An 18,721-nucleotide genomic window follows, 5' to 3' on the forward strand; every position below is an offset into this window, starting at 1 on the left:
CGGTTTATTCTAAACCCCCGGGCTACGGAATCCTGGGTTATCTTGATTGGTTCACGTTTCAACGGTTTACATAACTTAATCATTCCGTATCCTCATAAATTGTTGACTGTACTATGAAGATATTTTTTTATAGACTGCTTGTCTCTGCTTCTTGGCTCCAATTCATGAGTTCTCCGTCATCATTTGACATATCCCCCCTGAAACATGCCGTGTTTCCGTTAATGTTTAAATCATGTGAGTATTAATCACGAGACGCACAGAATATCAAAGTACCACGGTTTTACTGTATATTTACCTGTCCGTGTTAAGTGTCACCTACCTAAGATCTGGTCTGTTACTGTCATCTTTTGTTCATTTAAAGAATGACAACTACTGCTTTAGATAACCAAGTCCTCTCCACACATTCTGTGGGCTATAGCCTATATATATTCTATATTATTTATTGTAAAAGTTTGTTCATTTGATAATTTATTAACTGAGACCAAAGACTACTAAACATGATTAAATGGGAACAAAATAGTAAGTCCATCTTAAAAAGTTTGTTTATACCAAAAATGTATATGTTTATATATTAAAATGGTAAAAGGTCAGTGATGTCTAAAGCACATGCCTCAGTGTGTTGTTTCTTGCAGTGTGAGATTAGACAAGTTCGACTACACCTAGAGCACTGCAACACAGACACATCCATAAGAACATACGAACAGCACCTGCATGAACATTGACCTGCCATGATGCAGCTACCACTGGCTGCAAAACAGGAATATAGACAGTAACATGTTTATATAGAAATAAGGATATAAAGTATGCACACTACTATTACATTTTAGTTATAATGTACATCAAAGTATTTGGACACTTAAGGCACACTGAATCCAAATCTGGATTCAAAATAAAATATCAAATGAAGCATTTTGACACTTTCTGGTTGTCAAAAGTTAGCATAACATGTTCACAGAATAGAGCTGGGCTACTTTTACGGCCAATATTATTGCAAAATTGCTAATGAATACCACTGCCACTTATTCTATGTGATGCTTGATGTGTTTCTTTGTAGAAGTTGCTCTGTTGTTGCAATAACCACAACTTTTTTTTTTCTTTAATAAACTAGGGTTAATTTTGCAGGTAAAATAATTTATCTACTTTGTCACAGCTGTTCTACCTAGAAACTAAATATTCCCAGAGAGAATATGGAAAATACTGACATATATATTAAATATGCGTGTGTGTGTGTGTACACATATACATGCACACACACACACAGAAGCAATATTTTATATATATATATATATATATATATATATATATATATATATATATATATATATATATATATATATATATATACGAACAGCACATTTGAAATATATCAGTCTGTGTGTAATGTATGAATATAATATACATGAATATATGAATATAATAGAAGTTTCACTTTTTGAATGTTATTAGAGAAATCAACTTTTGGATGATAGCCTATTCTAATAATATGGCCATCACCTGTATGTATGTGTGTGTGTGTGTGTACCACCAGGTACAGGGTTGCCAGGTTTTCACAACAAAACCCGCCCAATTGCTGCTCAAAACTAACCTGAACCCGTTCAGGAGGGGGTCCTCCGGAAAAATCCCGTTATGGGGGGTAAAATAAGCACTTTTGGCGTTGTTCCCCTGGTATAATTCGCAAATATTTGTAAATAACACGGTTTTGGTGTCGCTTCAACCCGCGACAACAGTGTTACAGTAACCCAATTCCTCGGGAAAACGACTTGGCTACACTGATCAGGTAGCATCTGGTACAGTTTTTCTAAGGAAAGTCATGACAAACATTTACCTTAAAACTCCACCCATGAAGACGTCATGACTCTTCCCAGGAGTTTCAGGGCTTTCTCAACTTCAGCTGACGGTGAGATCACTTCGTGTGGGTGAGCGTGGAAGGATTCCGTTTTCGGTTTAAAGCACTAGTCCCGGCTTGAAACGCATTTGCACCATGGCTGCTGTGAAGGCGCTTCAACAGTGGTGCAAAATCCGGTGTGAAGGATACCGGGACGTGTCGATCACCAACATGACCACATCTTTCCGAGACGGTCTGGCTTTCTGCGCTCTGATTCACAAACACAGACCGGACTTGATGTAAGTAACAACCCCCAAACTACAGCACGAGAGCGCGGCTCGGAGCGGCATTGTGCTCAGAAACGAACAGCTTCTCTGTTCTAAACTCTGGAAGAAAGTTTAAATGCTCAACATTCTGACGTAGAGATTGTTTACACTTTATAGCTCGTTTCAGAATTTCGACCATTTAGAACCGAGGTTCAAAACGAAAGATATTTTTGACCGTAGGACGAGGACATTAGATCTTTTAGTAGCCTACTTAAGAACTTGGAGAACATAGGATGGTATCAGTAAAAGTTTCATTAGGCTACTGAAGAAATACTACGAGAACATTCGAACTTTTTAGAGGGAAGAATTTTATAACAGCAAAAAAAGTTTAAAAGTTTAAGGGAAGGGAAGAAAACTATGGTACTTTTAGTAAAGTGAGATGAGTTAAGATGAGACCATCAAATGTTTAATTGCCTGCGTTATGACTTATGATAAGAATACCACAATTTTTAGAATTTAGGAACAGAACAGTATAACATTGTTACATTAAAACTTTAATATATATATATATATATATATATATATATATATATATATATATATATATATATATATATATATATATATATATTATATATATATATATATATTTAATATGAATAATAATAAAATATTGTCTAAGAATTTCGATTTTGAAGTTACATGAGGAAGTTGGAACTTTTAGGACTTTGGATGACAAAACTATTAAACTACTTTAGATTTTGGGCAACAGATTTTGTGCTTGAAATACTCCAAATTACACCAATAACACCATGACTTCTACATTCTTTATTCATTTCAAATTGAACACCTGGAACTTGAGTGTTGACATGACAGGCTTGTGTTTGTATTCGTGTCAAATTTACATTGTTCATATTTGGCATGGGAAAATCCCTTTTCAGTTTTCTCTCAATGTTTGCTTTCTTGCAGAGATTTTGATTCTTTGAGCAAGGAAAATATCTATGAAAACAATAAACGGGTAAGATTGTTCACTTTATAAAATGATCTCTTTGCTAACTTTTAGGCCTGTCACTTCTTTCTATAGTTGCCATCACCATAAACATTCTACATTTAGTTCATACATTTGTTTGTAACACAACTTTGAGTTTTTGTTTTTATGGTTTGATATCATACAGTAACTCTCAAAAATAGTTAACCATAGAATTAACCCCCATGACAAATTTCTTAGAGGAAAAACAAACAAAAAAATTCTTTAGAGTAGTATTTTGATTTATGGGTTGTTTAAAGCATTTATACATTTTTTTTTTCCCTTCTAAAGTTAAAAAGTTACCTGTGTAATGTAAAAATGCTCTCCTTTGCCTTAGCTTGTAAGTTTTTGGACCTTTATTTCAGGACAATAGAGCAAAACAACTGAATCTGCTTAAAGTTTTCTGGGAAATGGCTTCATTCCTTAAAGATCACAACCCCATCATGTTAACAGTTAGCAAGTTTCCTAGACCTCTCAACAGAGTTATTTGACCTGTGTGTGGTTGACCAGGGTTAAGATGTGAGACAGCAGCATACTCGAGGCCTATTCTAGTGGTTTCTTCTGTTTTTGAAACAGCTGAGTCACATGTTGTAGGCCATTATTAAAAATCATCATCTGCACACTCTTACGTTTCTGTTTCCATCGAAAATGAATGCTGTCCAAAAAGGTCCTTGTTGTGATGGAGAGGGAAGAAAAGCATATTGAAAAGTGCTGCCAAAGAAATGCTTAGAGCTTTGTGAGAATGTAAGGATCGCTCTCTTTCCTAACAGAGCTAGTGTGAAAATGAAAATTTTAAGATAAGGTAATGCATGGTTTACTTGGATGGAAAATCACCACAAATTGCATTTTATTTGCCCAACAACTGTTTATCATTATAACACTGAGCTATACATGAGCTAAAAGCTGATGAAGTGACACATTCACACCATTATGAATGGAGTAATACTGATCAGACATCCTACAATGGAAAAAAAAACATTCTCACTTTTGCAGCTTGTAGATATCAAACATGTCTTTGAAATCTGGAATGATATTTTCAGGTCTAGGACTCAAATTCCTAAATTTTCAAAACTCATTCAGGAAATCCTCTTATTGTTCTGCAACACAGATGTTCCAGAGATATTGTACACACATTTACTGAAACACCTTTATTACTGAGTGCTTGTATACTCTTGTATAATTCTTATTGTCCCTCACATTAACTTATTTTTAAATGTATTTATAAAATTTTTAACCAGGCTTTCGAGGTTGCAGAGAAGGAGTTGGGTATACCTGCCTTGCTGGATGCTGAAGACATGGTTGCTCTAAAAGTGCCTGATCGCCTCAGCATTCTGACCTACGTGTCCCAGTACTACAATTATTTCCATGGACGCTCTCCTAGTAAGACAAACATCAGTGCTGTCAATGCATATAGCTGTTATCCATCCAATTTATAAAAGTTATAATTGTTATCAGATATATGGATATCCAGAGGCCATAAAACAAACTGATTCTTGTTCAAATCTATGTTAAAAAAATATTGCAAAAATAAAGGATAATATAAATGTGTTATAAATGTGAGTTTTACAACCCTGCAAAGGCTAGTAAACTACATTCTTGCAAATCCATTTGGTGCCACTGCCACACAAATTACACCCCTCACTTTTAAACTTAATTAGCACTTGGACATTTTTTATTTATTTTTTTGCATTGTTAAAAACATTTCACTTTGTGAATGTGCAGTTGGAGGTATGGGAGGGATTAAAAGACCAGCTGAAGAGACTAATGAAGCGCCATCTGAGAAGAAGAACCAACCTATCACGGCTAAAGTTTCTGCTTCACCTAAACCAGCCACAGAGAACGTGACGCCTAAACCAACAAATGACAATAAGGTACACTACACTACTCTTCTGAGCTCACATAGGAAATTTGACAGTTCTCTATTACTTGTGGAGCGTGTGTAATGCAAACTCACGGATAGATAACAAACCTTGTCTTATACATAATTCTAATATGATAATTAATGGTAAATATAGGTTTAGACGTATCCTAAATTGAGGGTTTTTTTGTTGTTTTGTTTTTTTTGCACAGTGTTTCATGAGTAACTGATCTTTTGTTTTTGTGTTTTTATTTCCAGAGAGAAGTTTTGACTGAACGTGGCAATAAATCTACCCTGAGCAGCAGCTGTAGTGTGTGCAAGCAGCATGTTCACCTTGTGCAGCGCCACCTAGTGGATGGGAAACTGTACCACAGGAACTGCTTTAAGTAAGTACATTGATTTATTTATTTATTTTTGATCCATTTACCCTTTTGTTCATTTGTTTTGAACGTAAAAAATATTTAATTTAAATTAAATTATTAATTCATTAATTCATTAACTGGTAAAAAATTACCATACTACTGGTCCAAACCATTAAATAATTAATACATATTTAATTTTTTTTTTGTTTTTGTTTTTTACGAAGTCAATTATGCTAACCTAGGTTCCAAGTCTCATTTGAACACAAATACAATAAAAACAGTTATAATATGAAATTATTACATTTTATTATACTGTACAAAAGTGACAGTAAAGACATTTATAATGTTACACAAGATTTCTATTTCTTTCTCAATTTTGTATTCATCAAAGAATCCAGAAAAATATTAAACAGCAAAAACAGTTTTCAACATTAATAATAATAATAAAATAGTTGAGCACCAATAATAATTGAAATAATAACAATAACAATAATAATAATAATAATAGTAATAATTGAATAACTGAGCATGAGAGACTGAAGTAATGGTCGCTGAACACTCAGCTTTGTCATTACAGGAATAGATTAAATTTAAAAAATATATTAAAATAGGACACATTTGTTTTAAATTCTAGCAATATTTCACAATTTAACAGTTTTTACTGTATATCAAATACATGCAGCCTTGGTGAGCACATAAAAAAAAAAAAAAATTTTTTTTTAAAACAATCATAATTATTCCAAACTATTGACAGTTAATGTGTACAGTACGCAAATGAACCCACCTTACATGACCAGTGAATCATGAATACAATGTTTGAATTGTCATAATAATTATTTAATTTGAGCAGTTTAATTTGGCAAACATTTTAGTAATAGCTGTCTGTTAGTAAATTCCTTTAAATGTTTGCTGTACGCCAAGTATAATAGAGTTGTTGTTGTTGTTGTTTTCTTTTTGTCACCTGATTATTTAGCATAATACCTGTGAATAATAGCAATGAAAAGTATGTTTTGCTCTGTCAAGAAGGGAGTGAAGATCATCATCCATCTCTTGATGTTTTGGAAGGCATTTACACTTTTCATGATCAGATAGTTATTCAGTGTAAATACCCCTTTAGACGTATTTTTTTCTGACTGGTTTGTTAGTTACGATCTCTCTATTTAACAGATGCAAAGAGTGTTCCACTATTCTTCTCTCTGGCACCTACAAGCCTGGAAAGGTAGCGGGCTCTTTTATCTGCAAGACACACACAAGCATAGAGAAGCCTCTGACGGCCCTGACCACACACATCACAGTAGCTCCACCAAAAACACCGTCCACTTTTATTAGCAAGATGGACCAGAATGCATCAGGTGGAGGTACTGGAAAAGCTGGTTTAAAACCAAGCACATCTAAACATGGTTGGCTGGCCAATAATAGTGACCGCACACCCACCCGTGAGTTACCTGTCATACACACTCCAGCTGTTCAGCTCATGCCAGCACCAAAAACATCTCTAGCACCAGAGACTGCAAACGTGAAAACCTCCTTTAGCCCCAGAACGCCCACAGAGTCTCTTAAACCTGTGTACAGTGTACAGAAGAACCAAGAAGCCAAAAAGAGGTGAATATCTTTCAGTTCAGTATTCTGATATTTTATTGGACCGGTGTTGTTATTGTTAACTAAAACTCTTAAAAAAATAAATTAAAAAAATAGTAGAAAAAGTAGGAATGTTATCTTGGAAAACAAACTGAAATGAATAAGTTTAAGTTAAAGCTAAAATAAAAAAAGCTATATAAATGTATATGAAAAATGACAATAAGCACACAACAAAATACAAAGTACACACACACACATACCGTATTTTTCGGACTATAAGTTGCACCTGAGTATAAGTCGCATCAGTCCAAAAATACGTCATGTGGAAAAAAACATATAAAGTCGCATTTATTTAGAGCCAAGAGAAAACATTACCGTCTACAGCCGCGAGAGGGCGCTCTATGCTGTTCAGTGGTAGAATACAGGAACACTGAGCGACTTAGAGCGCCGTCTCACGGCTGGAGACTGTAATGTTTTCTATTGGTTCATTTCTCTCAGTTCATGTCAAATTAATTTTGATAAATAAGTCGCACCTGACTATAAGTAGCAGGACCAGCCAAACTATGAAGAAAAAGTGCGACTTATAGTCCGGAAAATACGGTATATATATATATATATATATAATATCTCTCAGACTTATGAAGTGTATTTCAAAGATAGTTCATGCATGATATGTACCATTTCAGCTCATATTTCATCTTTTATTTTATTGGTATGGCTCAAAATGGGACATATCGGCTAACACTGAATAGCACATTTTCATTACCCCTGTTTTAGTTTCTCTTTGCTGTCATCCAGTGCATATTTAAAGTTAATATTTCTGAACTTTAACAATTTAATAACACTACAGATTTCAAAATGAATATCCATTTTTCATACTGTACATTCTAATGTTGTGATGCCTAAATTCACTGTCATTTAAACCGACTGATTTTAGTTTTTAATGTTTTTATTTTATAAATTTTAGTTTAAATGTTTTATCTTTATTTTGAAATTGTTTTTTGTTCATTTATATTATTGTTGTTGTTGTTATTTATTTATAAACTTATTTAGACCAAGTTCAATTTTAATTTTAGCCTTTATGGGGATCAACCATAACAAGATATTGGTAGGTTTATTGTATTGACCAGAACCTTTAAGGTTTTGTTTTTTTCTTTAATAGATTCTTTGAGTCTAGCAGCAATCCCAGCAGTCCTGTTCCTGCCAGTAAGAACACCTCATCATACACCTCAACTATATCTGTGAGTTCAGCAAGTGTTAAAACTCCTACACCAGAAAGCACAATGCCTAGAGTCCCTGCAGGAGCCACAGCTGCTAAAGATAGAGTCCTGCTGCGGGTGGGAGACTGGGCAAAAACACAGGACTTGGAAAAAGAGAAGGAGAATGCAAAGGAGAAAGCCAAAGCTGTGATCGGGAAGATGGTGATGGAGGAAAGGAAAAACAACAGCTTGTCTCCGAGTCTAGCTGGGCTGAAAGCAAATAACAGGTGAGTTACATTCAACTGCTTCGAGTGCATTACTTAGTTGGCAATTATTTTATAACTTGTTTTTACAGGGTGGAGGTGTACATGGGTCATAAATGAAGCCGATATATAGCCTATGTAATCAAGCCTGTTGTGTTGCTTAAATTCATGATTAAAGGTACAGGTAGTAGGACCTGCCAAACAATAATAATCGCGTGGTTTGATGACGCTAAGAAAGAGCAAGGAATGATGGGATTTGTTATCTTCTACCCATCCGCTAATGGCCATCAATCAGACGGAAAGATAAATCATGATTTAACGCGAGTTCAATGATTTGCGCGAGTAGACTACATACAAAGTCAATGCAAAGACGCAATCAGACTATGGATCAAACGCGTCCTCGCGCGGGTCTAGAGACGCAATGCCCCGCGTTTGACGTGTATGCCCCATAATACTAATCTTGTTGGCATCTCTTTCTAGTTGAAGTTTGTCACGAAGCTACTTCCGCATTTGTCCACGACACTGTTGTCATGTGGTTTCTACATCAGTAAAGGCTGTAACAAAGTGTAACTAACGTCATTGACAGGCGACTGCACTGCCCCGTGTCACTGTTTAGAATGGGAATTTTCATGATTTACAAGTAGTTGAGAACATTAGAGATATTGTTAGTAATCAGCTGGTCAAAATATATAACACTAGCCTAGTGGTTTTTGGATATTCTACTGCAAATATCTTACAAATTGTACCTTTAAGTGTTTGTTGACATGTTTGTGTATAAATGCACATGCATCATTAACACAATTTCCTCTCGTGTTGGTTTCCATAGTAATGTTTCCCCTGTGGGATCGGGTGCTAAAGACCCCTCGGGCAAGGTGCGTCTCAAAGCACATGATACCAGTGTGGAACCTACTGCCCCCACTGCTTCAGCACCATCCTGGATCAAAGATAAAACCTTATCCAGGCCTGCGTGCACGCTGCCGTCCAACAGTAAGGGTAAGGAAGACAAACTCACATATTTACTGCCCCCTGCTACCTTACGTTTTTAATGTAGATGAGTTCAACATCAGGATAAACAGCTTTGGTTGGTTATTAAACAACAAAATCTCTTTGTGGCATGTGGTGGACTTCTGAAATGAGAAGCAAAATCCCCCTCTCTGTGTTAGAATATTACTATTGTTATTATCATAAATTTTTGCGTACTAATTTGATTAGATAAATAGTGTTCCATTTAACTGGAACATTCCAATATGTTAATATTTTAGTAAGTTTATACTTGCATTTTTTTTTGCATCAAAATATCATCAAGGTTATACAGTAAAAAAAAATTTTACATTGCTTTAATAATAGCTACAATTATAAACAGTGAAATTGTATAAATATAGAGTAAAAAGCATATTTGTTTATATCAAGCCATCAGAGGCCAAAGCTTTATACATACTCTTAACCTGTCTTTAAAAGTGAAATGATAACTTGAAAGCTAACAAGAACTTTGTTCATTTGCTGGTTTGGTGGTTAAGAACAACATCTCTTAAAAATGTTATAAGACCCAAATGTCTACACAGTCCATTTATGATTTATGTATTATTATTATTGTAATTTCAGAAAACAGTGCCGCTCCATCTGACTGGAGGTCCATGCTCAAGCCTGTGAAGTAAGTTTTGCTAGTTTCTGTTGTCTTTTTTTCAAATGAAACCTGCTTTTGATCTTTACTAATAATTTCTTGTACTTTAATATTTTTTTAATCAGACAGCTGAAACCTTCTGTGACATGTTCTTTCTCAATAAAATAATTGAATAAGTTCTTTGCTAACCATCAATCATCCCTCTTCATTGATTAAACGGTTTGCCAGACTGCCTGTCCCTCCCAGTCCTTCATGCTCTTATGTGAGTGTAAACCCTCTGCGCCCAATAAGACCAGTAGTGGGTCGTATCTGAAAGTCCCTAGAGCAATAGAGCTCAGTGCACACGCAATTCCCCCATGAAGATCTTTCATCTGTAACTACCCCCTTAACTTGCCTCAACCTCCTTAACTTTCACCTGTCAGAGGTGAGAGAAGTGATGCAAAATGTTTAATTGCTCAGAAAAAAAAAAAGAAAAAAAGTTCAATATCTTTTAATCTCTTTTCCTTTTTATTAGAACTGTCGGTTCAACAGAAAGCACTGGCTCACCCTCAAAGAGACCGGAAGCAGTTTCCTCTCCACGGACACCAGGTCCTTGGATCTCTCAGACATCTGTCCCAGCACCATCTACCACGAACATCATCATTAGCATCAACTCTCCTGGAGTTCCATCTCCTGGAGTTCCATCTCCTGGAGTTCCATCTCCTGGAGTTCCATCTCCTAGAGTTCCATCTCCTAGAGTTCCATCTCCTAGAGTTCCTTCTCCTAGCCCAATGCAAAACGGGCCTAAATCTAGTGGTAAGATCTTAGGAAAATGTGTAGAAATGGGCTTGTTGTTAATTTTTATTTTCCAGCAATGATCAAAAACACTTTTTTTTAGATAACTTAGCAAAAATAATGAGGCAAAATTGTACCAATTAAGTTTATTATATACCTTTTTCAAAAAAATAAAATAATTTGTGGGTTGATGCTTTAATACTTTATCCGAAAACCAGTATTTTTACTATTGTTTATATGCTATTATAGAATTTTGAATTAAACGAAGATATAAAAATCTGCAGTAAGCTTTCATTTTTAAATACATTTAAAAAAAAAAAAATTTTTTAATAAATTTTTGACATTTTAGACCTTCCAACTATTGAATTCACCTGAATATTTCTGATTTCAAAGTTTGTTTGTTGTTATGTCTAATATTTGTTTATAGCTTTAGTTCAGTTACCAAAAAAAATAAATTATATTTTTTAACAATAACGACACTGCTCAAAAACTAGTACAATTTTGCTTCTCATGTAAATATATTTTGATTTGATGTTGAAATGTTGTTATTGTGATACAATATCAAGATGCTGATTAAGGATTAGATTTTTCCAGTGTATAATTACCATTTTTTACACATCAGGTTATGAACATAGTCCTAAATTAGCATGATACAATTTCCAAAAACTGTGGTAATGCCAAAACTTTACTTTATGTAACAATTGTCAGGTACAGTCAAACATGAGTTACAATAAAAGAAACACTGCATGCAGTAGATTTGTTTCTCCATTTCATCAGTCTGTCTTTCTTCCAGACTCCAGCCGTGGCAGCAGTGTATCTCCTGTTAGTCCCTCAGGGACTGAAACTCACAAATTGCACAAGGTGTGTGTCAAAACAATAATTATATGTGTTATCTGCTCTTGTGCATTTCCGTCTTCACTGATGTGTGTGAGTGTTCAGGGATGACTTTCTCAAGGGGCCTTTTTAGACTGTTTTGGAGAGTCAAGGACCTTTGGGACACCGTTATCTTTAAATAGACTGTTAGAATCAAAATAGAAGGATTTCAAAGTAAGCCCATATTTGTGAACCATCTTTTCATTCCTCAGATTGAGTAGAAAAGCTTGAAAGGAATACATAAACCAATGAGGATCTGTACAAAGTTATTTGTGCAGAGAGTTTGTGTTTGACATACTGTGTGTCTGTTTGCTTTAGCCGGGTTACATTCCCAAGGAAGACATTCAAAAAGAACTGAAGGAAATCGAGATGAATATGAATGAGTTGGAGAAAAGAGGGGTAGAGCTGGAAAAACAACTCCGACAGTGTGATGAGGGTCTGTACACACACACACACACACACACACACACACACACACTCACACACACATACTTCTATAAAAAAAAAAAAAAAAAAAAAAAAACCAGCCTAATTAAAACAGCAAAACGTATTTTACCATCCCCTTTATTTCGCCAAATAAATGTATGTATATTATGAATAGTAAAATTTACAACCCTTCACATTTCGATAAAAAAACAAAAAGTAAACAATTATTTATATATATATATATATATATATATATATATATATATATATATATACATATATATATATATATATATATACATATATATATATATATATATATATATATATATATATATATACATATATATATATATATATATATATATATATATATATATATATATATATATATATATATATATAATTGTTTACTTTTTTAATAAAATATTTGACATTTTTCTAAAATCTTAAAATATATATATATATATATATATATATATATATATATATATATATATATATATATATATAATTATTATTATTATTTTTTTTTTTTTTAGCTCATTCAGCTTTTTTTAACTCATTGCCATGCCTAAATGAAACCGTTGATCATCATAACTGTACACTAATGAATTCAGAATTGGAGGATGTTTGTCTTAAAAAAGTGGTTTAAAGGGGGGGGTGAAATGCTATTTCATGCATACTGAGTTTTTTACACTGTTAAAGAGTTGGATTCCCATGCTAAACATGGACAAAGTTTCAAAAATTAAGTTGTACGTTTGAAGGAGTATTTTTGTTCCCAAAATACTCCTTCCGGTTTGTCACAAGTTTCGGAAAGTTTTTTTCGAGTATAGATACAGACGGTTGGTCTGGGAACGCCCCCGGGAACGCCCCGTCACGTGATGTGAATTTAGCCTGTGGGGGAAAACATTGCCTTGGCGACAATTGAAATAAACGGGACAATCACGCCGAAGAGTTGCTGTGTCGTTTTCTGTACCTCCAATAAACTAACAAATTATGAATTTAAGTTCTACAACCTTCCTAATAAACATACAGAGCCGGAAATGGCTACAAGCAATAAATTGTGAGGATGATCAAGGGAAGTTGTGGAATCCCAAGACTAAGCATGTTTGTGTGTGCAGTCAGCATTTCATCACAGGCAGGCTATATTAACATCGTGTTCATTATTAACGTTATCAAAACTGTGTAAGGTTGTTTCAGAAAGTGGAATGCATATATAATTAGCCTTATCATTCTACCTTAAGCAAAACTATGTAACGTTAGCCTAGTGTCGAACATAAACCCACTTAAAAAAAGCATGCGGACACGTAACAACTTAGTTTTGTGTCAGAACTTTTACACTGTCATTCATAAATTCACCCCATCTGTGTTTGCGAAACGATTGAATCGCGGAATCCAGACAAAAATAGAACTTGTTGTATAACAGAACATCACGGGATTTGGCTATTTTTGAATGAATACATCTATATTAGGGCTGTAAAATGAATCAAATATCGATATGGACTAGTGTATATGAATATTAAAGTTAAAAGAGACTACAATTGTTCTACGGGTCTCTGGGAATGAGTGCTCAATATGTGCATTTTGCCATTCAGATACACACGATGCTCGCAGTGTTTTCCCCCAACGCCGGCCACGCCCCCAGCTATGACTAGATGCCGACTGTATCTATGGCTCTGTGTGACGTTAGATGGAGCGGAATTTCCTTATATGGGTCCTAGGGCACTTCTGCCGGAAGAGCGCGCGCTCCCGTATAGCGAGGCTGAGCACAGACATTTCACTGATCAGAGCGATTCACTGACCAGTGGATGGAGTTTATTTTTACAGAGCATCAACGGAGTTGTGCAAGTGTTTTTGTTTGCTCCCTGCATTTCGAAGATGCTTGTTTTACAAACAAGGCCCGGTTTGACAACAGATTTGCGTATCGTTTTTAACTGCTTCAAATATCTCTGCCTCCTTGTTAGTGCGTCCGCCTCCCATCGGAGACCCGGGTTCGAGACCCGCTCGGAGCGAGTCCTTGCTGCTGCTGCTCTCGTTCAGTTTCAGCCTCGGGATCTGATTCTGGATCATAAATAAACGGCTGAGTCTGACTGTAAGCCATGGTTTGTTTTGGATGATGGTTTTTCCCTCACGGTGTCACAGCTTCCAAACGCTCTCAACGCAAAAGCCGTGATTCTTTCGCCTCCAGCCGGTCGTGTTTTTCCGAGAAAGACTATCTTTCTCTTATGAATATAATTAAACTAAAGACTTTTTGGAGTTATGAAGGATGCAGTACTACTCTATAGGTACTCAAGATTAACAGGATATTGAGTGAAAACGAGCATTTCACCCCCCCTTTAAGCATTATTTAAACTTGCAGAGTAAAATAAGTAAGCATTCCAAGACTAGATGTCATCCTCTGGTGCTCCAGCAGATGGAGACAAATATAACAAATGTAAATTCTCAACTCTTAACTTGACTTGTTAGCCTCACTAATGCAGTTATGTATAAAGGAATCTTGTTTCTTATTCAGAAGGAGAAGATGACACATTAATGAATGACTTAATGGTGGACTGGTTTACCCTCATCAGAAACAAACAGGCCTACCTGAGACGCGAATCCGAGCTTGTGTACATGTATGTGGAAACTCCTGAATTACTGGAATGCTGATAGTGAATATCTTCTATATGTCTAAATGTGCATTAAATGGTTTTGTTATCTGTTATGATAGTGCCAAGACACAAGATCTAGAGGAAGAGCAACCCAGTGTTGAGGCTGAACTCAGGAAACTGATGGACAAACCAGGTTGAAAAAGTCAAGCATCATTTTGTTTGTAGTGCATTGATATATTTCGGGCTAACTGTATCAGTGTATGATAATGAAGCTAGACTCTTACAACTAACAGATTAAATGATTTGATTTCTTCAAGAGATCTACTTCTGTTTAAAAGCTTAAATGCTTTATTTCGCTTTTGCGTAAGACTCTAATCTAGCTTTAAAGTGCTGTTTCTATCCTGCAGAGCATCTGAGGACCTCTTGGGATCGTAAACGAGAGGTAGAGCTGATGGCCAAACTTGTGGAGATTGTGAACGATCGGAATGCCATACTGGAGGGGCTGGATGAAGACCGACTGAGGTGTGCGACACATGTCATATCCTATCATACCTGCCCAAACATCCTCGGTTACATCAGCAGAAGAGTTGAAAGTTACTACATTGTGATGAAAAGATAATCGTAACTTTAAGCGATTTATATTTATTTGCCTATTATAAGATGTACATTATGACCAGGCACATTCATTAAAGTAAACGGGGCATTGATTAAATGGAGAATTAAATTATTCTGTATTGTATTTGTATTCATTGTTTAATTTCGTTCATTCATTTATAGGGAGGAAGAGGAGGACGAGCAGCTGAATAGGATGATGCAGAATCTTGGTTAGTATTATTATGTATGTACTATGATTATGTATGTATAAGTAGAATCAGAACATGATAATTAAACTGTTTCGCATAATTTTCCATATAAGCTTTTGAAAACTGTGCAAAAGAGATAGTTAAACTTTAAAAATAAATCATATTTGTGTGAATTTAACATTAATTGCATTTCCTGTAAAAGAAAAAAAAAAGGTTTTTAAAAAAATATGACCGTTTCTTATTTAAAAACAAATTCCATTTCCCTTGCTAGAAACCGATTACTGTGTACCAGCTGGCTCTGATTTTAAAGAGGCAGAAATGTGCAGCCAACTATATTTATTATGGTCCATTGGATGTCTGTTGGATGATTCAAAATGAACATTCGTTCCTTTCTGCAAATAATAAGAGGCTGGCAACAGAGAGACAGTTGTTTATTGTCACCATTTGTTCACTGATGGCACAGAGGATTATTATTGTCAAGGTTTAGTGTCTGTTTCTAGTCAACATACTAATATAAACTGATAAACATAAACATATAATATAAAGCTCTGAAAGTTTTTTAATAAAAATAGCAATAATTGCATAATATTGTTTGTACTCTCAACCAAGCAGTTCAGAGGTTCGACAGGTCAGACTGTTTTTATTTTATTATCTCTGATGCTGAAACAAATTTTTTATTTTTGGAATAACTGACCACCTGTGCAACTGTCCGTCAACAGTCTCAAAGTGCTATGAATCTTGGGAGTATTGCTGCATGTATATTTATTTATATTTCATGATTTGAAAGGCCTAAAAAACAGGAAAAGTATTGCAACCCATTTTGATTTAATGATCACTAATGGAAACCGTACATATCTAGCCTTGGCTAATGATCTGCCTGCTTTTTCAATGCTAAAATGAGTTAGATTAAAATGTATAATTTATCAACCCAATTAAACCAATGCATAAATGTAGGCAAAAGTCATAACCATTTGCAATTCATGACATAAAAACGTTTAATGATGCTCTGTGGTCACCATTAGTAAATGACCTCTTGGTTTCCCTTGAAATGAACTATATGTACCTTGCATTTAAGTATATTTTTTGCTCTACCATTTGCAGATAAGAAGAAAAAAAAAGGAAGGAGAAAATCCACATACCGGTGTTTTGTTTTTAAAAGTAAACGGGCGTCCGCAGAAGACTGATCCTCATGGAGGGTGTGTGTGTGTGTGTGTTATGTCCTGGACCGAATGTTTCTGGTTCAGTTTGAGGTCCGATCATTAAATCTAAATTGCAGTTATGCAGCCTTCTACAAATGGTATTTTTTTTAATGAAATCACATCATGTATTTTCACACTCATATTTTTGCACATTTTTCATCTGTCTCCCCATCTCCCGTCTTTGTGGGTGTGATTGATGCATTTGTTAGCAAATGTTTTGCACTTGAATCCTTTGTATATTGTCAATCGTATCTCTGTCAGTGTTTCATTAGGGAATTGGACAGTGTTGAGAGAAAGGTCTTAAAGTCATATTGATTCATATTGGATCAAAGCTGAAAATGGACATGGGTTAAGGTCCGACCTAAACTGTATTCACTCTTTGAAACTTTACTTTTTACTAAGTATTTTTAATTGAGAATATCACCTAATTTTTGCTGAAACTTTTCTATATCAGTCATTTTAATTAAGTATTATCCTGGCACACTTCTAACTCAGCAGCAGGGGGCAGACTGTGACTGATTTCAGCCATCTCAACAACCTGTGAGAAAACTGATTTAATAGGGTCTTTTTTTAAAGAAATGATTTGGGATTCTTCATTTAAGTGCCCGTGTTGTTTCACTGATCAATAGGATCATGATTTTAACCACTGCCCAGGTAGTTTTTTACAGATTTTTTTTTGGAACCTAGTACCCAACTAGCCTGGTAATACCAGACTCTGCTACTTCACTTTGCTTTGTAGACAGAGTCTGGAATGGCATAATAGAGAAGTGTTTTCTCTCTTGCTAGGGGGCGCTTGTCTGAAGTTTAAAATCATTAGTTACCCGTAAGCCAATCAGATACGTTTAGTTATGATGACGTATGTTATGCGCCTGTACAGCCGCATCGAAGCACAGACATCATGCATCGAACTCAAATCTATGATTGAATTTCCACTGTAAACCTGTTGTTAAACACTCTTCTTGTTCTGGCTTCAGTTTGAAAAAGAGTTGAATGTTCTCCATAACAGAGCGAATTGCATCCCGTGTCTCGTTTCCAATTTCTGCGGTCGTTTCGGTTTTCGATTTCTCTAACCTACAATTTAAAACTCGGTGCTTAGCATCTACGTCACGGCTCTCAGCCCGCCCTCTGCTCGTTGATTGGCCCGGCTGTTTTCAGACCGGTGGCAAACAGAAAGCTCTGACGCTGTATCAGACTGAGGACCAAGGGGCAAGGAACTCGACCGGAAGTTGAAGTCGGGTGGGGGCTGCCATCTTTTAGCAGAACTTCACTTGCGTTAGCATTCCCATTGACTCCCATTCATTTTGGCGTCACTTTGACAGTGAATAACTTTACATCTGAGGCGTTTAAAGACTCCGTTTGTCCATTATTTATTTTTAAAGATACACGACAATGTATAAAGGGCTCCATTACCTTCTATGTTACATTATGGCCCCGTATAAACAGTTTTTGTAAAAAATAGGCTAACGATTGCGTCATAACCACTCGACTCTCTGTCGCATTACCGTACAGACAGGTGGAGAAGCTCGCAGGCAATTAACTTAATATGGCGTATTGGCGTTACATTTTAAAATACTATACAAAATAATTAATCAGAATACTTACTCCTGCTCACTCACGACAAAGAACTCCCCGCTCAAGCTCGCCGTCTCTGCAAGATTAACGATGGCAGTTTTCACGCACAGCCACTTAGAAGATTTACATCTGTCAGACAGGTTGCTGACGTCGTCAAGCTTCGTTTGAGTCTGCGCGTCAGAAACGGAAGTGCTAAAAAACGCTAAAACTGGGCTTTATTTGTCTCAATTGAGTTCCAATGGGGTCGCTGTGTCCATTTCTTATACTGTCTATGCTGAGTACAGAAGCGAAATGAAATTGAACGGAAGTAGGAAGTCTGTAGTACCCAACATTTAATTCCAAACCTTTATACTGTGTACAATACATTTTTAATGGCCAACATTAATGCTTTTTTTTTTAGTCTGTCTGCAGTTATTAAATATATTTACACCCTTTCTCTGCTGAAGTACTTTTTAGTCACTTTTTCCCTTGCATCAGCAAA

General features: G+C 35.5%; 1 protein-coding gene across 1 annotated transcript; it reads left to right on the top strand.

The window, feature by feature from the left end:
- Nucleotides 1–1,670: 1,670 nt before the first annotated feature.
- On the top strand, nt 1,671–17,399 carry LOC127983932 (MICAL-like protein 2). The gene is made up of 17 exons (XM_052586379.1): nt 1,671–2,124; nt 3,061–3,109; nt 4,357–4,498; nt 4,841–4,989; nt 5,235–5,362; nt 6,506–6,940; nt 8,079–8,402; nt 9,205–9,371; nt 9,981–10,029; nt 10,514–10,794; nt 11,567–11,634; nt 11,965–12,082; nt 14,588–14,690; nt 14,786–14,859; nt 15,074–15,188; nt 15,444–15,490; nt 16,571–17,399. The coding sequence occupies exons 1-17, from the start codon at nt 1,982–1,984 to the stop codon at nt 16,651–16,653; spliced, it is 2,475 nt and encodes an 824-aa protein (XP_052442339.1). The 5' UTR covers nt 1,671–1,981; the 3' UTR covers nt 16,654–17,399.
- The last annotated feature ends 1,322 nt before the right edge of the window (nt 17,400–18,721 follow it).

This window comes from Carassius gibelio, chromosome A1 (genome assembly GCF_023724105.1).
Source record: "Carassius gibelio isolate Cgi1373 ecotype wild population from Czech Republic chromosome A1, carGib1.2-hapl.c, whole genome shotgun sequence".
Lineage (NCBI taxonomy): Eukaryota > Metazoa > Chordata > Actinopteri > Cypriniformes > Cyprinidae > Carassius > Carassius gibelio.

Coding starts and splice junctions, on each gene's coding strand:
- LOC127983932 (XM_052586379.1), top strand. CDS start 1,982: ATGGCTGCTGTGAAGGCGCTTCAACAGTGGTGCAAAATCCGGTGTGAA. Junction 15,189..15,443: donor CTGGATGAAGACCGACTGAG/GTGTGCGACACA, acceptor ATTCATTTATAG/GGAGGAAGAGGAGGACGAGC. Junction 15,491..16,570: donor TAGGATGATGCAGAATCTTG/GTTAGTATTATT, acceptor TACCATTTGCAG/ATAAGAAGAAAAAAAAAGGA.